Here is a 22624-nt window from a genome sequence, read left to right as displayed (position 1 = left end):
GGTACACCAGGGTCTCCCCCAGTGGCAGTTCAAATTCACGCCCATGGACCATTATTATGAAATTAGTTTACAATGTCCACCTTATGAATTTTTTTTTTTTTCATATAATGCAAATTAATTTGAATATTAATTTTTCCTACATTTTTATGGTTACCTTCTTTGTTAATATTTCAATTTTATTCTAGCATCTATTACCATTATGTATTTTCTTTCTTTTGTTTGTGTTGTTTGTTTTGTTGTTTTTTTCTCTCTTATTATGTATTTTATGAAAATTCACACTTTTGTCAAACTTGATAATTAAACGACAGGGAATTTTCACACATTCATTAACATAGCATTTCTTGCCATATTGTTACCATTGTTACTTTGAATTATTTTATGTGAAATTATACCTCATGGTGCAAAAATAAATAAATAAATAAATGAAACATTAACCTGTGAGTGTTCACTATATGAAATTTTCTCTCACACTTTTTTAAGATTATCCTAAATTCTTCAGTAACAGTCAGAAACAGGGGCGTACGCAATGGGGGGGGGCGATTACTGGGTTTGAACACCCCTTGAACTTAAAAAAAAACTTCATACTGTATTTAGATTTGAATATTTTTTATCCATAATCGTTTTCCCTTCTCTAATTTTTCACTGTCAGAATAACAAAATCTACATCGACATATCCTATCCCTCCTACAATATAATTCCTGTGCTTGGAGCTGTGGCACGTTCGAATTATAACAATGCTGTGAGACCTACTGCCTATTACCAACCTTGCAATAAAATGAAGTCGACACAATATGAAATTCAACTTGTTGTGAAAGATAGGTATTTAAAAGGTTGTTGACAGTTCTGTAGTACAGATGTTAAATGTTGTGCATTGTCGATTTTAAACTCACTTTAAGAGGGTATTCACTCATTCATTAGCTCTGACTTAATTGTGAAACGTTCGTTTAACATTTTGTGCATTTGACAGTTCATATTTTAAATAATAATAATAATAATAATAATAATAATAATAATAATAATAATAATAATAATAATAATAATACACAACATTTAAAATACCGATAATGTAAATTGTAAACAATTTTAATAATGACCCCCTCCTGACAAAATTCTGTGTACGCCACTGGTCACCAGTCAGTTCATCTCTCTTCTAGTTAATTAATTAATTTTGATTAATAATTCGATAGTTTTAAAAGTTAGACAGTTCATGTAATTCGATTGTAATGACAGTTCGATTATATCATATGTCAGTGTGAGATTTTCTCTTAATACGTGACCAATTATATTATGATTTCTTGCTGTCAATTGCTGTAAGTGCTGGGCCTCTCTTATTGCTATAGGCCAAAATGCAGAAGGTTGAGTGTCTCCTTTGTGTGTTTATACACCTATAATCTAGATTGGCAGTGAATAACTTGTGGCCTATGGGCTACATTTGTCCCTTTGGAATATTTGTCATGACCCAGTATTGTCAATATAAAAATTAAATATTGTTATTTAACGATTAGAAGTTACGTAGGCGAATATTGGTTGATGAATCAAGTAATTGGTTAATTCTCTCATAATTATGAATTATCTGTTTCTGCACTCTTGAAAGCATTGCACTGCTGCTTTTGTAACATCTGTTACTATTTAACATTGAGTTAAATCATTTATATCGTTGCAGGGCCTCCTGGGTCCCAAGAAAGAACTCTGGGACATTTTGCAATGTGTCGAAAAGTTTACCATCGAAGCACAAGACATCACTGCTAGTGTTAGAGATCTTCCAACTGTTAGGTAAGCAATAAAAAAAGTGGTTGATGGCACTTCAAATGTTTTCAGTTAGAGCAGCATTTCTTAGTGTTTGTTATATGATACAAAAAGAAAAAATAAATTAATTTGGTCTATCCATTTCTGAGATAGAGTCAGAAATGTATCATTGATATGAATAGCAATAATATGGTTAGGGATGAAAAATGAATGCAAGCCATTTTTAACAAATGACAATAGAAACAGAATCACAATAATAGTTCACTACACATGCGATATGACCTAAGATATTAAAGCGTGTATAAACAAACTTAAAAAAAGAAACCACTGGACTATTTCACGACAACATACCAGAGAAACAACAGATTTGTTTTCTAGTACGCACAGTAATAGCATAGTATATTAATAATACAGTTTAATATCAACTAAACTTTAGTTCATTAAGTGATACATTTCCTAGATCTATTTCAGAAACAGATGAAAATTTTTTTTTGCTACACGGGTAGGGTTTATTATCCCTTTTAAAATGATATGTCTGAAGGTAGGGGGTGAAATTTGAAAGTAGAGGTGGGTGGGAGTGAAGTGATGGAATAAAAAATCCAATCAGCAGTGCTTTTGAACTTCCCTCTCGAAAACTAAGTCGACATGTTTTTCTCAAAATCTTGTCCCCTGAACATCTGAAATTATTCAAGATGGAAATTTTCGAAATGAAAATATAGTTATCATTAAGTAAAAATCTTGAAGTCGTCTTCCAAATACTGATTTTGGAGATAAACTTGGTATCCTTTTTGATCTACATTTTCGTTTATTTTGTACAGAGAAGAAGTACATATTAAAAAACTCGGTTTATATAAAATAAAGGGCTCAGTAAGAATATTGTATAACCATTTATCTAATCTCTAAATTTCATTGTTAATTTACATTGTAATTTTTTATTATTTTTCTCTGGCATGATGATTGTAAAATTGTTACATTTTATCCGGACCTCTATGGTGAACTGATGTCTCAATAAAGGAATTTTTATATATTTGTCAAATTTCTGTCATTATTATTATGAGAAAATATATATTGGTAAGTCAAACAATTTCACACAGAAATTTGCATTTTGCTCATACGAAACCATTAAATTTAGAATATTGCAATTCTTTGCTCATACGTTTCTTGTAAAATGTAAACAGTTTTTTGTAATTCCCTAAAACTTTGTGTTTCGTGACTTATGGTGCTTCTCAAGAAACCGATTCAATTAAACTGACAGCAAGGCAGAATACTATGAAAACTCAAAATTGGAAGTCAAAGCTAGCTGTTTATAATCTGTACATATTTTGAAACTCACACTGGTCAAAATAATATTGTCATATTCTGTTGTGCCCCTCTTTGACCATTTGGGTAACAGCTCCAGATTTTGTGACAATGCAGAAGATTCCTGCACTAAATAAACTCTGCATTTACATCATAACATGTGCCTGTTTTTCAGGACTCACATGGGTAGAGCACGAGCGTGGCTGAGGCTTGCTCTTATGCAGAAGAAGTTGGCTGATTACTTAAAGATCCTGATAGACCACAAAGACGACCTTCTGTCTGAATACTTCGAACCTGATGCTCTCATGATGAGTGACGAGGCGATCATCATCATGGGGCTTCTAGTAGGACTGAATGTCATAGACTGCAATTTGTGTGTTAAGGTAAATATTGAGCATGTTGGTTAGGGTAGAGTGAGAACATGTTATTAGTACAGTGAAATGCCATTGTAACGAATTCTATGGGGTACTGTAATTATTTTCGTTGTAATGAAATATCGTTAAACCGAAAATTGATTAAATTTGCCTACAAATTGTGACCCATATTATGGAACAGATACTGTACCTAAGTTAGGTTATACTGTATATTGCAACTTCAATAAGAATCGGTACCAGTTCTTCAGTAAAAAATCTTGGCATTCAGATGGATAATAATCTCAACTGCGACTTGCAAATCACAGAAACCTGCAGAAAAGTATATTCTATTATCCATGTGCTAAAAAGGATAAATGTTCATCTCCAATCTTGCTTAAAAAAGTCCCTTGTGCAGACACTTGTATTTTCCTATTTTGACTATGCTGACATTTTACTAACTGACTTCTCCAGCGACAACAAAACGAAACTTCAACGTGCTCATAATTTGTGTATACGTTTTGTAAGCAATGTTCGTAAATATCATCATATTACCCCATCCCTGGAAGCAATAGGTTGGCTTAAACTAAATAAGAAAAGAAATTTACATTCACTTCTCTTTCTCTTCGAAATCTTGAACTCTTCTATTCCTTCGTACCTGTCGTCTCGCTTCACTTACCTTTCTTCCCACCATAATCTGAACACACGCTCTCGTCATGAAACAATACTAACAACACCATCCCATCACACCTCCCCATACTCATCCTTTTTCACAATAGCCCTGCCAAGACTCTGGAATTCGCTACCTGCTAGCATCAGGGACTGTCGAAATAAAATTGAATTGAAATGCAAACTTACTAGGCACTTGGTCAGTAATTGACTTCTTGTAAATAGTTTCCTTAATCTATCACAAAATATTTTAATATCCAGTAATTTCATCACTATATAATTTTGTTACTCTAGGTTTAATTTGTAATTCAGCAAATATAAAATATTCTTTGTTTTTCTATGATAAATTATCTAGCTTTAATTAGTCAGGTAATCTTTTCGTACTTTGATTTTTATTGTAATTGTAATTGTAAATTTAATACTAATTGTAATTTTATTCTTCATATTATAGTTGGAATCTTCTGGTAGAGGGGCAGAGAAGGTCTGACGGCCTTATCTCTACCAGGTTAAATAAATAAATACTAAATACTAATACTACAATGATAAGTATGCATATTCGACAACTGAATAATTATTATTCTCGCATATTTTACAATATTTTTCATGCATCATGGCTTTGCTAGGACCAAAAATTACGCAGATTTAAAGGAGTTGGTGAATGCGTTGATTTCAACTTTTTGTTTTCTGTTTAGAAGATATGACTCAAACCACTGGTACGCTATGCCTTTAATACCATAGTATTCTAATTCTAATTAACTTCATCAAGTTCCCCTCTCACCTTACTGTTTCATTCTCTGCTCCCCTGAAAAAGACAGTATGAAAGTGTCATTGGTCATGAAGAACACTGCCTGCAAGGAATAATTTTCAGAATCATTCAGCAAAATTTAAGTTAATACATTTGTTATATCTGAGTATGGTTTATGTATTTTCGTTACACAGGAGGAGGACTTGGACTGCCAGCAAGGTGTAATAGATTTCTCACTTTACTTGAGGTCCAGCAACCAGTGCAGTGAATCTTCAGAGGATGATCTGGACCACGACAACATGACAACAGTCTTGGATCAAAAGAACTACATTGAGGAGCTCAACAGGCATTTAAAGTAGGTATTTTGTGTCCCTACCTTATGACATTAATTTGTAATGCAAAATTAAATATAAGCATTAAGTTGACATGGAAGTTAAGAACTCTTTCCTTAAATATCTTCATTCGCAATATATTCAGGTAAATGAAACCATTACGTCATAAAATTAGGAACTTCATATGCTCAAACTTTTCAGTTTAGTTTTGTGTCAAAGTAAGTACCTTATTTTTTCGAATACTCTGCACCCTTGTTTAAGGGAAGACTCCACTGAAAATCATGAAAATTTTTCCAATTTTTTTTTTTAGCTATTTCACTTATTCAGAATTTATATTTTCATACCCCAAATGGATTCAGCTCCATTCTGATTACAAATACTCGTATGTTTACACTTTTTAAATTAAGGCTGGAAGGGGGTGTGGAATTTAAAGAGCTGTCAAAATTGTTTTTCATCGAAGAATTCTTTTTTAAAATGTCTGATTACAAATCTAGTAACTTTTTGTTGCTCCCTGAAGTTACTAGATTAATGTAGCGGAGGATAATATTAATTTACATAAATATTCATTTTATTTTCAAATCTATTTTTCTGTGTTCATTTTTGTTGATTCAACACCAACTTTCTTATGCCAAATATGAATCAATCTGGATGAAATTTTTACTGCAAGTATTTATGAGGTAGCTGCATGTTTCTATGCATTTATTTTGTGAGAAATGCTGCTAGTTTATTTTATTAATATTTTTCTTAATGCTGCTAGTTTATTTTATTAATATTGCCAACTTCAATTCGAATAAGCCGCACACCTGTATTTTTTACTTTATATTTCAGGAAAAAACTGCATGGGGTATTTGAGAAAATATAGTATATACCCAATTTTAAGACAGGAATGATATGCAATGAAACACTGCGAATCAGACTTGAAGGACAATATAAATCTATCATCGTATTTTTGGCATGTTCTTCACTTTTGAAGGTATCTAATAGATACTGAGAAGCACTACAAAACTTATTTGCAATAACAGACTTAACTTCCAGAATCCATGATACAGAATACAAAGAATAAATAACAACATACAATAAATTTGTCCTCACAATCAGTTCCATCAGTCGACATTACTACTTGAGAACCAGATGAATTTTTTTATATACATGATTGATGACTAACGTGCATAAATTGAGGTGGTAATCTCTCAGGTTGCTGCAGTAAGACTAACTCTTTTATATATGGGTCCAATTTTCATTGGTTGCAGAGTTATTATTATTATTTGTTTATTGACAAAACAGAGTTTTAGTCTGTATAGTACCAAATATCACCCACACTTTTTTTTTTTTTTTTTTTTTTGCAAAAAAATATTGCTCTGAAAATCGGGTATGGGTCTTATTTGAAGCCTTTTCTATCGTGGTCTCATAATACATTGTTCCAAATTTTGTCGTTAGAAATTTAGGGTATGGGTCTTATTGTGGGGCAGATGGTATAATGATGCAAGTTACTGATACAGTATTGTACATTATTCCAATGGATACCATCCCATTGTGGAATCCTGGGAAACGAGAATGCAGATGCTTTAGCAAATGCTGTGCTACTTACAGACCTGTCACTAAATCTACGTATTACTCTGTGAAAAGACTTATTAAATCTACATACTTAGACTTCAACAAACAAAATTTGATAACACAATCTCAAGGGAAAAAATGGAACTCTCTGGGTCATAATCCACAGTTGATTCCCGATTTACTGCTCAAATTGTCTGTAGCTGCATTTAGATTGGCAACAGGCCATGACTGTTTGGCCAAGCATCTGCATAGAATTGGAATATATCAGTCCCCTAACTGCCCATTGTGCAACTCAAACCAAGAAATGGATGTGGAACACCTCAAAATCTGTGCTTCAGCGGCTGACCATGACAATATCTTTGAAAAATATTGGAGTGCAAGAGGTCAAATGACTTTATTGTCAAACTTCTGGCATTAGAAAACAACAACAAAACATTGTTCTATTGTAGTGCCAATTATAACATATAATATAGTCCACACCTGTGGAGTAACGATTAGTGCGTCTAGCCGCGAAACCAGATGGCCCGAGTTCGATTCCCGGTTGGGGCAAGTTACCTGGTTGAGGTTTTTTCCGGGGTTTTCCCTCAACCCAATATGAGCAAATGCTGGGTAACTTTCGGTGTTGGACCCCGGACTCATTTCACCGGCATTATCGCCATCATCTCATTCAGATGCTAAATAACCAAAGATGTTGATAAAGCGTCGTAAAATAACCTACTACTACTACATATAATATAGCTAACTAATGTTGTATCTTTAGGCATCATCTGAATGACACTAGTTAGCAATCTTACCTTAAATTTGAATTTTTGGCATGTATGGCAGTTGTGTTCATTGTGTTGTGGAATGGACATACAGAAAAAAATATCAGGGAAAGTCCAGGCCAGTTAATTGATGATAGGCAATTGAGATTCTGTTGTATTTGAAAAGCGTGATATATTTTTAACTTGTGACCTTCAGGTTGGGAGCTGCTATCTTAAATTAAAATTTGTATCACTTTTTTAGTGCAACTGTTACAAACCTCCAGGCAAAAGTTGAGACTCTGACAACCACGAATGCTCTGATGAAGGAAGATCTGGCTATTGCAAAGAACAACATCCTGTCACTGTACGACGAGAACACGAACTTGAAGAAGGAACTTGGCCTGGATGTGAACGCCGACAGAATGGACGAGGGTGGAGGTGGAGGGGAGGGGGGGCAGACCAGGAAGTCTGACGCAAACTCAGAGTTAGATGATCTGAAGCAGCAGCTGGAGTCAGAGAAGAAGCAACGACAGGAGACTGAGAAGGAGTTGAACTTGCAGGTACAGTCTGTTATGTAGTGCTGCACAGTTCATGCTTTCTGTCAATTAATAATTCTTTTAGCAATTTCCAAATTCGATGTCCATTCCCTCTCCAAGATTGATCCTAAATGGCTGAAATTGTTCATATTTTTGTTTGTTGGTTTGTTTTTTCTGCATCAATAAATAATGAATCACAATAACAGTTCAAACACTCTTTTTTTTTAATCTTTAAGCTCCATTTAATAATAATAATAATAATAATAATAATAATAATAATAATAATAATAATAATAATAATATTTACTTACTTACTGGCTTTTAAAGAACCCGGAGGTTCCTTGCCGCCCTCACATAAGTCCGCCAGTGGTCCCTATCCTGAGCTAGATTAATCCATTCTCTATCATCATATCCCACCTCCCTCAAATCCATTTTAATATTATCTTTCCATCTACGTCTCGGCCTCCCTAAAGGTCTTTTTCCCTCCGGCCTCCCAACTAACACTATATGCATTTCTGGATTCGCCCATACGTGCTACATGCCCTATCCATCTCAAACGTCTGGATTTAATGTTCCTAATTACGTCAGGTGAAGAATACAATGCGTGCAGTTCTGTGTTGTGCAACTTTCTCCATTCTCCTGTAACTTCATCACTCTTAGCCCCAAATATTTTCCTAAGCACCTTATTCTCAAACATCCTTAACCTATGTTCCTCTCTCAAAGTGAGAGTCCAAGTTTCACAACCATAAAGAACAACCGGTAATATAACTGTTTTATAAATTCTAACTTTCAGATTTTTTGACACCAGACTGGATGATAAAAGCTTCTCAACCGAATAATAACAGGCATTTCCCATATTTATTCTGTGTTTAATTTCCTCCCGAGTATCATTTATATTTGTTACTGTTGCTCCAAGATATTTGAACTTCTCCACCTCTTCAAAATATAAATTTGCAATTTTTATATTTCCATTTCGAATAATAATAATAATAATAATAATAATAATAATAGTAATAATAATAATAATAATAATAATAATAATAATTTTATTATTTATTTCAAACTGCCTCCCAGCGGAGATAGACTCATAAGCCTCAGTATACTGACCTATGATTTACAAATATAAATGTAGAGTAGATTAAGAAGAAAAGAAAAAGAAATTGATATGTATACTGAAATCTAATTAAAATATATTATCTTAAGAGTGTAAATGATTATTTAAAATTTGACATGACTTTTTCAAAACAATTGTGACAATGTCTTCTATTAAAGATTTAGATAAAAAAAATTGTTTCCTAAATGTATTAAAGAATTTTGGAATAACACCACGGACCCCGATAAAAAGACCAATCACATCTATGTGTTTAAGATGATATTTTTCTTTAAAGTACTCAATAATTGGTTCATAAATGTCTTTCTTTTCTTAGTTAACTTCTTCAGGCTAGTCAACGCTCCATTCATATCTAATTGTAGAATCTATTATGAAGCCATGTTTGGTGATCTTTGAATACGCCAATATGTCTGTGTCTAGAAGAGCTATTTGTTGCTGTAGAAATTTCCTCTTCCATCTCCCAGGATTTCTTCTTTATGGTGTCGAGCATTACGCAGTAACAGTCCATGATCACATTGGCCTTGGAGGAGTGCAATAGTTCCATTCTCCAGGCATCCATATTTGCACTGTAATCCATCCAAAGACCTACCAGGAACTGCCTGTATTTCGGTAGTGCTAGGATCATGGGACCGAAAAAATTTTGTGCCTCCCATCAATTTACTTATGCAAATTCGAGACATTTTGCAGTCAAACTGTAATAGAAAGTGGCATGTACAACAAATTAAGTGGAAAGACAGGTGAAATTTTGGTTATTTTCAGTCGTTTCTTTTATACATCTTGATTACACAACTATTAACACTGTATCACTTCGGAATATGTATGATAAGAACTTTCTTGTGTTAAATTTTAACGTACCTTGTTAACATGTTTCGACCTATTTTCGGTCATCTTCAGAACTGGTCGTTGTTGATCTTGGCGCCTCTTGTTTCCAAAAAGCCAGAAACTCAACACACTAGAACAATATGAAATATACAGACACACGAAAACACACCCCAACGATATTCTCAACACACAACTCAATTTCAAAACCCATACACTCTTTGACTCTACACTACGAACGCACCCTCACAGGAAACAAGACCAGTTCCGAAGATGACCGAAAATAGGTCGAAACATGTTAACAAGGTACAAGAAAGTTCTTATCCAGTGGCGTATACTGGTTTAAGGGTCTGGGCTACCGCTGACCCTATTATTACGCAAAATATATTTTAAAATCCCTATAATAAAATTCCTTACCTATTTATATGCGAATTCCAGACGTCTTGATTGGGACGAAAATACTTTGATGACTTCGTCATTGAAATTACAGTTGGGCCGGTAGCCCGCAAAATACGCCCCTGTTCTTATCATATATATTCCGTTTCTTTTATGTGAAAAATGAATCTGCAATCTTTTATTTATGTTTTGAGCAAGTTTCAGTGCTCTACAGTGCTTGAAAGCATAAAAAAATTTGATCATTTGTAGATGGCTGCACTCTTGAATTTGAATTCCATGCAAACTTTACAAGCTTTTTTAGCACATTTTTTATGTTCAAAGTGTAAAGGCTCTTACAATTTTGATGCTATGAACATGAAATTTTTACTGCATTTTCTGTATACTTACTGTAGGTAACAAAACAGAGTCCACACTTGTGGAGTAATGGTCAGCGTGTCTGGCCGCGAAATCAGGTGGCCCGGGTTCGAATCCCGGTCGGGGCAAGTTACCTGGTTGAGGTTTTTTCCGAGGTTTTCCCTCAACCCAATACGAGCAAATGCTGGGTAACTTTCGGTGCTGGATCCTGGACTCATTTCACTGGCATTATCACCTTCATTTCATTCAGACGCTAAATAACCTATAGTCTCGACGCTGTTATTTCTGGCGTGACTCCGCCTCTTTGCTTACGTCTTAGAAAGTGAAGGCTCTATAAAGTCTAGGTAGGTAGTATCATTCGCCATTTTTGTTCTTACGTTGCCGAGCTACCATACGAGGAATCTATTTGCAACACCGTTAAAGATTATCATGTCGTAACTTCTATGATAATAAATCAAACGCAATGTAATTCAGCAAATAATTGAGCGGCAAATAACGTCTTCATGTGCTTTCTGCGAACGCCAACTAAAGAGCTAAAATGGCGGGCGATTATATTAAGTATTTATCGAGCCTTAAGAAATGAATCAGCGAATCACAAGACGCACACATTTAAATGTAGCCAACCTGCAACGCGATTGGCTGCCGGAAATTAGAGCGACGGGACTATAGATGTTGATACAGCATCGTAAAATAACCCAATAAAAAAAAAAAAAAACAAAACAGAGTAGCATGTTTTGATAAACTAAACTAAACAGGTCTCCATACTGTGGGAAACAACTAAATTTAAAAATTCGTAGCAATTATTGTACAAATTGTCCTAAACTACGCCCATCAGCCCATGTGAAATATTTAGATATCTTCATCGATCAAAGCTTAAAATGGAATTTTCATATTAACTACTTATGTCTTAAATTACGTAAAACACTGTACAAATTTGTACAACTGCGTTGCTTTATGCCAGTAAAACTATCGAGAACAATATTTTTTAGACCTGGTTCAGGCTGTAATACACTATGGAATTATAGGATGGGGTGGATTATCACAGAGTACCATTCGCCCATTAACATTACTACATAAAAGAATTATTAAAATATGTTTAAGAAGAAAACTTGATCATCCAACTCATCTCATATATAAAGAATTTGTTTTGAATATCAAGCATATTTATATATTGCATACTCTTTTGAATTAGTACCATAAATATCAAACTAAATTTATATCATCTGATCAAGACCACAACACAAGAAGATACAATATTTCGCTTCCCCTCTTCCCCTCATTGAACAAAATGTAAGACTGAAGCAGGTCTAAGGCACATTTCTAATTACGATTCAAGATTGTATTAGTAATATACGTTACAAGAGCGGTATGTTGACGTTTTCATGATCGAGGAAAAGATTGAAAAAGCGAAACGTAGTTGAGCTTTTTTAATTTCCGAGAACATGAAAACAAACATACCACTCGTGTATCGTACATTATTTTGTGCGGATCGTTTATTACATACCTGAAAGACGAATTTCTAATTAGTTGCAATGAAATCTCCTTCTTGGTTTCTGTTTAATGACGGCAACTTCGGAAAACCAAAATATCTTTCTTCAACATTGTTGCTATAAAATGTTTTCTGTGTTTACTATACTCCAGCAGGCCGTGATATACGTCTGTCTTTTTTTTTCCCCCAGTCTATAAATGCGGACTTAAAACAAACGGTAAGGTTATGTAATGATTTATTTTTCATTTTAATATTTTAACAATATTATTTATATAACATATTGCAGTAATAACATCGGCATCTGAAATCTTGTTGATTTTTTCATGGCTTCCTTAATGATACTTGTATCAGGAATGCAATAAGTTTCGTGGAGTAGTAGAGTTTACTTAATTTTTGCAAATATTTAAAAACAATAATTAACATTGCAATTTAGGTGAAATTGCAGTGGTAAGTTTCCAATTTATAATTATTACTATGTTAAACATCTCTAAAAATAATATGTTAAAAGCCTAAAGCAGTAAAATGAATATGGCACTTGAGCGGTAAGAAGAGAGAAATTGTTATGTGTGTTACGTTGGGAATACTGAATGTGGTATTTCACACTTACCGCATATTGGTTCTGTGCAGAAAACAAGCAAATACGCACGATCTCGCACAAAATGATTTTATAAAGAAAAATCCTAATGTAAAATTGTTAAACAGTACATTATTAAAAAAACAAGTGCTTGAACTGTTTTTAAAATTATAATCATCATTTAAATTCTTATTATTTATTTTTTGTCACTTTTAACAAAGTCGTATTCTTAACTTAGTATGTTTATATGTAATATTTGTTTTTTTTTTTCCTCCTTTTTAATTTTATGTGCAATTACAGTTAACAGTTTAATCACAGTTGTGATTATTATTTTTTTCTTCTATCCAGTTTCATTATTGGTCACACCTGCCTCAAGCATCTTGCTTTTTCGGGGTGTGACTCGCTTATAATTTTAGAGAGAGAGAGAGAGAAACTCATCCAGCCTTAATTAAGGATGACCACGAGGATCCGGAAATGAATAGCAAACAAATACAATTAATTAAATATGAATAGTGTTATAAAAATAAAGTGTAATAATTAAGCACCATTGATTATCAATTGTAAAATAAAATCTTAGAAGATGACTAAATTATACTGATAAAAAAAAATTTTATTTAAAATTAGCATATCCTTAATTAAGGCCTTCTGAGTGGTATAAATGAAATTGTATAATCTGCAGGGAATCTTTGAGAATTTGCGAGATGATTTTTTGAATTTCAAAAGATGATATTGATAATTGTTTTAAAAAATGATATGTAAATTTTGGTAAAGAACTCCGAGCACCAAAAAATAAACCTGTCACTGACCAATTGAAGAGAGGGATGTTATACTTGGCACTAAGGTAGGGAATACAAGGCTCATAAATGACCCTTTTTTCCTGATCAACCTGATGAGCTTGGTTTAGATCTCTCTTTATGCGTATAGTTGGATCTATGATAATAGCCTTTTGTTGTTGCCTGTTTATTGCTATTTACAACAATTTGTAATATATATTTGAATGTGAGATTGGTAAGCAATTTTAAATTTTGAAGAATATTCATATACGATTGAAGTTGTATATAATTTTTAGAAAATATTCTCTCCATTTATGGATATAAAATTAATATTCTGTATATGTGTGTGTATGGAACAGCTGTATGCCACCTACTATTATTAACAACTACAGTTCATAATTTTGATATTTATTATGCTGTGTGTCTTGCAGATAAGTTTGAAGGCAGAAATGGAGGTTGCAATGAAACTCTTAGAGAAAGATATCCATGAAAAGCAAGATACAATAGTGTCCTTGAGAAGACAGCTGGATGATATCAAACTTATCAATCTGGAAATGTACAAGAAGCTTCAGGTAAGAAGTGTTTTGTTTTATTTATTAAACTATAATTGTTCAGCATGTTTTTAAAGTGAACAAAATTTCAGTTCTGGAATGCATGAGTCACTATTCTTACTAGAAATGGAATAATAACTTAATGTTTATTAGTTCAGATTTATAACTTTATTGCATCAGTGCCAGTCTGCAACGTAAATGTTTCTATTTGTATTATTTCTGTTTATTGCCAATCAAAGTCTAAAGCAGACGTTGTATTATTATCACAATGTAATTTTTAAGCTGAGATCTAATATTTCGTTACAAATAATGAGTTTTCTAATGCCTGATAGTATAAAATATATAGTGTGTTTCACAGTCTGTTGGAATTGCATCTAATTTCTGGTAAAATGACTCAAGTAATCATGTTTATCTCAGTTTTGTAAAACACAGACTTTTTAAATTTATTTTTAAACGTATTTCAATATATCAGCTTGTCCATTTTAACTTTGTGAATTCGCTTTTGCCAAACAAGTATTTACTGTTAACTGCATAGATTATGTAGGTGTATAGTATGTGGCTGTGCTCTTCTGTTGTGTGTGATGTGCAAAAACAGCTCATTCACTGATACTTACCTTTTCATAACTTACTTTACCAGTCAGACTGTGCGCTCCTTCAATCAATGTTACTGGCTGCACCATTACTTCTAAAGAAAGACGTAAGATTATATTAGGCTACACAAAATGTCTCATATCAACATTCCTAAGGGAAAGGAATTTTTTTTATTTATTCCATACATACATGGATTTCTCAGTCTAATTGCTGATAGTTTTTTCTTAACAGTCTGTCCATTTGTCACTCTTTCAGTTCCAGTTGTCCTTTGGTCTCCCCTTTTTTCTTCAATCTTACAGGCTCCATAGCAGAATCTTTTTTTGTCAGTCTGTTGTTTCACATTCTGGAGTTGTGTTCATATCCTATCGTCACTATCTTTGTTTTGCAATAGCCTACTGTTTTCTCTAGCTTACTTTTATTCAAATTGTTTCATTCGTTATTATGTCTAATTTTAAAATTTTAAATGTAAGGGCGGCAATGAACCTCCGGGTTCTCTAAAAGGCATTTGTAAGTAAGAAAGGACCTAGAAACTAGAACTACATTTCCTTCAATAACATGCACATTTTTATCATGAAAATCTCTACGTTTTGTGTGTCCACAAACTAAACAGAATGATTTACATGGAGGTGCTTTTACTCTTTTTTTAAACACAAAAGATTTCGAATAACAATAAATAATTATTGAGCTTTGCAAACTTCACTATTTTATTTATTTTTATGACGAAAAATATTTCCTCTACTGCAGATTTAAGAAAATAACTTTCAACTCAGTTTGGTCGCTTTTCACATTTATAATAATATATTTGTTGCCTCTTTAATTAACCAGATTGGAGGCGTACATTTTTGCAAATCTACATTAATTTAATCTTTCTATAATAAAATATTTTTGACATATTTAATGCTCGTACATTTGGTTTTCAATTCACAAATATCTTAAAATTGTTTAGTCGACATGTTAAAAGTGTTAAAAAGAAGTTTAACACTTTTAACATATTGACTAAACAATTTTAAGCTTTTAAACAAAGTGTTAACGTGAACTAGAATCAATGAATCACAAATATCTGGTGGCCATTTGTTAGAGTATACTTGATATCCGTATCTTACAAGCTGCCACTTAAAACTAATGTAGCCTATTCCAGGAATAGATTAAAAACTTACTTTGTATTGTTAATTTTTTTAATATGCTCCAGATGTAGAATTATTTGTTGAGAATTTGCTAGCATACTGTACATTTAGGCTTAGATTTTTTGACCTTAAAAGATAAGACTAACAAATAGTTTTGTCTTTGCTGTGCAAAAATAATGATCATGTTATTATTTCAATACTTGATAGGGGCTAATGTTTTAATACTTGTTGTTGTCATTCCCCAGAAGAAGCAAGATGTACCAGATTGTGAAACACACTGTGCATTTATAGTTCTTTATTACAGTCTTAATTGTAGTTAAAAAGACATTCCTGAATCCACCTATTTGTGTTACTCATTCAATACACTTTGATGTCATTCAATTTTTTTAGGAGTGTGAGCAAGAGTTGACCCAAAAAGGTGAGATGGTGACTCGTCTCCAGGCTAAGACAAGCCAAATTGGTCAAATCCTCAACAACTTAGAGAAATACAATCATTTGTTGAAAGATGCTGAAAAGGGGGGTCATGCTTCAGCAAAGGGAAACCTACAAAAAAAATAATATTTTGAGAGGAACATACAAGTGGCTGCATATCTGTGTATGTTTAGTTGCATGATAAACTTGATGGGTGTCTCCACAGACTGTGTGTCTCGTGATTGCGTTACAGGAATGCGAGAGTTCGCTCAAACACAAAACCGAACTTATCACCAAACTGGAGGCTAAATCGTTAGCTATGACTGACACTATACAGAAAATGGATGAAAAGTAGGTACCTGTTCTTGTCTTGGTGTTCTAGTCTCAGTCATGGATGATGGGTATTCTTTAAGTTGTTAAACTAACAGGTTCACATGTGGCTCTTTCAATTGCTTTGCATCAACGAACCTGTTGACAAAATGCACAGTACTGTATTGTTTTACAAGTGTTTGCTTTAACTTTGTGCTTTAACCCTTTCTACTCCTATGGGTTTGTAATTCATTTGTGAAAGATGCTGTAATATTTCATGCTATGGTTCGTCACTGCATTATCTGTTTCGACTTTACTTACAAGAATGTCCATAATCTGCAGAAAAGGTCATGACTCGAAATTATTTATAGAATGTTCAGAACAGATCAGGATATGAGAAAAGTTACGAAATACCCAGTATAGAGTAAGCCTGAAAGAAACACTAAATTCTTCAGAGGAGGTTAAGACTTGGAAAAATTTTAAAATACCCAGAGTGGAACAAGCTTTGGAACAAATTCTAAAATCTAAAGACAGATCAGAAATTAAAGAAGATACTAAAGTACATAGATTATAACTTGAAATAAATTTTGGAATCTCTAGAACAGGTCAAAATTTGAGCGAATATATAAATTACTTAGTGTAGGCTAGGACTTGAAAGAAATACTGAAACACCCAGTACATACTAAGACTTGAAATAAATTTTGGAATCTCTAGAATGGGTCAAAATTTGAGAGTGATATAATTACTATTAATGAAATAATGATGTTTATTTCATTAATAATTATATGTTTGATAATTCATTTTGGTAAAAATGGTACATACTAAGACTTGAAATAAATTTTGGAATCTCTAGAACAGGTCAAAATCTGAGCAAAAATATAAATTACTCAGTGCAGCCTATGACTTGAAAGAAATACTGAAACACCCAGTATATACTAAGACTTGAAATAAATTTTGGAATCTCTAGAACAGGTCAAAATTTAAACGAAAACATAAATTACTCATTGCAGGCTAGGACTTGAAAGAAATACTGAAACACCCGGTACATACTAAGACTTGAAAGAAATTCTAAATCTCCAGAAGAGGTCAGGACTTTAGAGAAATTCTGATTAAGACATGAAAAAAATCGTTAATCCTTAGGTACTATGGAGAGTTATTGTCATGTAACACTATGGAGGGGTATATGAGACCTCATTTTGTAAATATATAACAAATAATTTATTATATACAACATCTGCAGCATACTGACCATTGATATATGACTACAGAATATTATAATATGTTAATTTAAGTCGTGTGGAAAATTTAAATAGTCTGAAACAGTTACAAACAATAGAAATAACAAAGAAAGCAGTAATGACTTGCTACTTTTCGTAATGTTTTCATTTTTAAACTTATTAAACGATTATCATATTTTTATAAATTGTCAAAATAATACGAATTTGAATATAATGCTAATATTTACTACATTTCAACATGTCATTGAAATATTTTGTTCAGTTATTGTTCAATTTTCTGGAATAGAAAATGTTTACTGTATAAAAAACGTAATTTCCACTCTCCAGTTTTCAAAAATTAAAGAGCACAACACTTTTTATAACACTGCACCCCTTCATAGGATCTTCGTACAAACACCTTACACAAATTTTCCTGGAGCACTCCAAGCAAATAGGAACTCCACATCGAAAGCATGGATGTTTGTTTTTTCTCTACAAACGTGGAAACCACATTGCCTAGAAGATCCTGCTTTTTCCGCCTTGTTTACATGTAGAGATGACATACCACACAACAATCCAAAAATTAAAAGAAATAACGAAAACATGTATGTGAAATACACGCACGCAACTACTATAGTACGTCTGTGAGACCGCTTCAAACAAACTGAACTGATTATCACTTGAGAAAAAATTGAGATAACCTGCGTGACCTTCTCGTTGAAGCAGGTCTCGTCCGAAATGAAAGGCAGACAAAGCAAAGGAGGAATTGGCTTGAAGATAAGATAAATGGAGAAGGTGGAAAATAGGTTACCGTCTAACAGACGATCCATAGTACTTAAGGGTTAAATCACCTGATACATACTAGGAATGGAAAGGAATGTTAAATCTGTAGAACAGGTCAAAGTTCGAGAGAGAAATTATGATTAGTACTTAAAAGAAATCATAAAATCTCCAAAACAATTCAGAACTTGGGAGAAATTCCAAAATATACAGTACAGACCACTTGAAAGAAATTCTGAAATCCCTAGAACAACCAGAATTGGAAAGAAATTCTCCAAGACAGGTGAGAACTTGAGGCATTGTTATTAAATATTCAATGCTGGTTAGGAATTGAAAGAAAAATTACTTGAGGGCTGAAATTATGCTAGTAAATATGGTATCTGCATTTTTAAAGAATAGTGATGAAGGTTACAATCTTGATCGCTAAATCCTAACCTACCTCACATTCAGTTTGACCATAATTTTATAGTTAAAAGAGTGAAGTACTTGAAATCGAAGAATTTATCAAAATGAAAGTTACATATACTGTTGTTTCTTTCTTCTGTCAAATGGATACTGTTATGGCAAAGAGATCAAAACATGGTGCCAATCAATCACTACCTTATTGTGCCAATATTAAGAAATAATTGAATTACAACTTTGTATCTTCATACATATTTATGACATTATGTCGATAAAAGTTTAGTTTTTAAATTTTTAAAAATAAATTTTGAGTATGTAAATTTTAACTCTTAAGTCTAGTGAGAAAAAGAGGTTACTCTTAATACATTGTCTAAAGCAGTGATTCTCAACCATGCCACCCTCTGATTGATTTGACAGACCTTGCATTCTGTATTTAAGAGTATCATAAGCCATTATCGTTTCCACACTGTTGTCTGAAATTCGCAGTAGTGAAAACGAAATTCCACTAAATTCCGCGCATTTCCACACATTTATTAATAAATAGTTCTTCGTGCAAAGAGACTTAGCCTATTGAACGAAATTCGAAATGGGAGTTTTCATTATACATTGTCGCCAGTGACAGTTCACGAAAAATCGCTAAGAAGCAGAGCTAAAGTTGTCGTATTTTTATCAATATCATCGGATATATTTATATTTTATCCTAAAATAGATTATATAAGCTTGCTAAACCATTCAAGTGGAAAAGAGCCATGGTTAAACAATTGAGGACCGTTTTTGCAAAACTTGCTAACTGCAAAATTTGCAAAATTGAGATTTTGATGGATTCGTTAACATAAGGCAGGCCTCTACATGATGTTCAAGGCGTCTTAGTAAAATTGGGTTATTTCTCTTCATTGTATTGTGTAAAAGTGTGATCGTTTTTTCAAAACTTGCTTTCTGCTATAGACAGCAAAACTTGCTTACTGTAGTGTTTTGTCTCTCCTGTAAAATTTTAGTTTTTTCAGTTAGCAAGTTTTGCAAAAACGGTCCTCGATTATTCTGAATATGTTGCATTTGTCAGTTCATATGGGCAGTTAAATAGTAGACGAATCAATCATTGGTTTCATCAACCGATAGTATCGTCAAACTCCAGCATTGCCAGTATAGCGAAAGCTGGATATTTCTTGACAGTGTTTTATATTTTCTGTTGTTCAACATGGCTCCTTTCTAGGTTGCTAATGACAGTGAGAATATAATTCTTTCTCAAGAGTAACCAAGGAATAAATCATCCAACTTAATAATTACATAACATCAAGTAAAACGTCCACACCTGTGGAATAACGGTCAGCGCGTCTGGCCGCGAAACCAGGTGGCCCGGGTTTGAATCCTGGTCGGGGCAAGTTACCTGGTTTAGGTTTTTTCCGGGGTTTTCCCCTCAATCCAATACGAGCAAATGCTGGGTAACTTTCGGTGCTGGACCCCGGACTCATTTCACCAGCATTATCACCTTCATTTCATTCAGACTCTAAATAACCTAGATGTTGATACAGCGTCGTAAAATAACCCAATAAAAAAAAATCAAGTAAAACAGGTGAAGGTAAAGCACAATTCTTAAGCCTGTTAATTTAAATATAATTAATAAATGCAGCATAAGTTTTTATTTTTAATTTCATTTATAAATTTCGTATCCAGAAATTTGAGTTTCAGATTTACATAATCCTTTGTATGATTTTTTTCACACCCATAGATTGAGAATCACTGGTAAAAAGGACTGATAAAAATTAAACTTGGGATAGAGAAGATTTGGTAACCCAAGCACAGTGTTAGTAATTACTGTTCATGGAACATTTTTAACTTGTTTTATAAAACCAGACGACAGTGAAGTGATTTTGATTTCTAGCATTACAGAAAAATAATTTATTGGTCTTTTGTAATCTCTGGTCCTATGTTAGAAATGAAACAATTAATATGACAACTGTAATGGATTACACAATATAGGTACCCCACTAATATCACAATTATTTCCACTTAACAGCATTCCAGCATGAATAATTATTATTGTCCATAATTTTTCACTCCTGTAATTCACACTACTTCACAACCACAATGAATTTGTTGTTTGTTACTCTCACACACACAGAGTATTGTTTGATGTGGCAGAGTTGTGCTGTGAAATCATGTTTTGCTTTCATTCTAAATGTAAAATTACAAATTCTTGCATAATTATTCCAGTAAAATCAGATGGAACATTAAGATGATGAATCAGGAAGTAATTCATCAGAAATTGTATTCTATACCAGAGAAAACAGGTGCAATGATAGAAATATCATTGGGTTGAAACAAAGATAGATGCAGAAAACTATACAAAAACATTATGTCAACATTGCAGAAATGTCAGATTCCAGTAATTACATATAGCAGAAAAATCTCTTGGACATATTAATTTTAGTCTTGTCTCATGGGAATGGCATCTTATCTAAATATAATATTGTATATAAACTCCGTCTGTTAAATAGGTGATGTTCTGTGGGAAATTTTTTGGGCTTTCCAGAAATTTATGGCACTAAAAAGTCCTACTCTTGAAAGGATAATTTCTACTCTATTTTGTTACTTTGTTTTGTGGAAATTTTAGAAAGTTCATCTTTGCGTAACATAAATGAAGATATTCTGTGAAGAAAAAAAAAAGCTAAAATTTTTATGATAGGTATCATCATATTTTTGTTTCGATGTTAAATTCATAAATCCCACACATCGTAGTATAAAGGGCTAATGAAATAACAGATTTCTTGGCAAGGAATAGTACCAACATTCTTGATAATTAGAACTACTACTCTGTAAAACAATTAATGAAAAATAAATTTCGATTCATCCAAAAGCAACATAATGGAGATATTGCAAAAGACAAGAAACGGAAGATTGTTGTAACTAATCCTGGGATAATACCACAAGGACCACTAAAATCTAGTTGCAGTGCTCAGACTGTAGACAGGCCATGACTGCTTAGGAAACCATCTTCACAGAATTAGAATTCACAACATACGAAAGTTTATTCTGTGCAGTTCAAATGAAGTAGCGGATCTGAACCATTTCAACAAAAGCATAGCCGTATTCATGCACGATATGATCCATAAAAATATTGTAGTTCAAGAAAACTGGTGGTTTAATCGCCAAATTAATGTTCAGACATTAGAAGACCAACATTTTAAGGTCGTATTCTTGATACCTTTTTTAAGGTTACAATTTTTATACTTGCCAAAACTGTCTCATTTGCTCACCATAAATTTCAATTGAGGACCACAAAAGAGGGGAAATACTATCTTATATTTCTCTATACCTTGATTAAAATGAGAAAGATTGAGGGGAAGTGATTGCAATACTGTAAAACTTAAATCTACATTTAACCCATTGGATAAAAGTGCTATTAGTTTTATTTGTACTTCAAAAGATGGGATGATATATTTCGCGTAATTACAGTTGTGGAACTTATTAATAAGATAACAGTGAGTGATAAGTTAACCAGTGCATTTACGTGTTGAAAGTAGAGTTAGTGAACAAGTTCCCAGTGCTAGATTTATCGTCGGAAAATTTAGTGGGTAATGGTGAATGATTTATTCTTGTGTTTGTAATTAAAGGGGGCAACGGGTGAAATTTTGGTCATTTTCAGTTAAAAATCGCATTTTCGTTTTCTTGTAAAAAATGAATTAGCAGTCTCTTATTTATATGTTGAGCAAGTTGCAATGCCCTGCGACAATCTAAACCATAAAAATTAC

At 33.0% G+C, this 22624-nt stretch overlaps 1 protein-coding gene across 2 annotated transcripts in view; it reads left to right on the top strand.

Annotated features, from left to right (window-relative positions):
* The window catches only part of LOC138714687 (RUN and FYVE domain-containing protein 2), an 81675-nt gene that overhangs the window by 41285 nt on the left and 17766 nt on the right, over window positions 1-22624 (top strand). For both annotated transcript variants that reach the window (XM_069846749.1, XM_069846750.1), the window contains exons 3-8: window positions 1664-1773; window positions 3221-3428; window positions 5004-5164; window positions 7701-7998; window positions 13922-14062; window positions 16421-16518. In XM_069846749.1, the coding sequence (XP_069702850.1) occupies window positions 1664-1773; window positions 3221-3428; window positions 5004-5164; window positions 7701-7998; window positions 13922-14062; window positions 16421-16518 (1016 nt within the window). The remainder of the gene's footprint in view (window positions 1-1663; window positions 1774-3220; window positions 3429-5003; window positions 5165-7700; window positions 7999-13921; window positions 14063-16420; window positions 16519-22624) is intronic.

The sequence above is a fragment of the Periplaneta americana genome, chromosome 15 (assembly GCF_040183065.1).
Source record: "Periplaneta americana isolate PAMFEO1 chromosome 15, P.americana_PAMFEO1_priV1, whole genome shotgun sequence".
NCBI classification, from domain to species: domain Eukaryota; kingdom Metazoa; phylum Arthropoda; class Insecta; order Blattodea; family Blattidae; genus Periplaneta; species Periplaneta americana.
The sequence above is the reverse complement of the archived record's forward strand: the minus strand, read 5'-3'. Positions and strand labels throughout refer to the sequence as shown.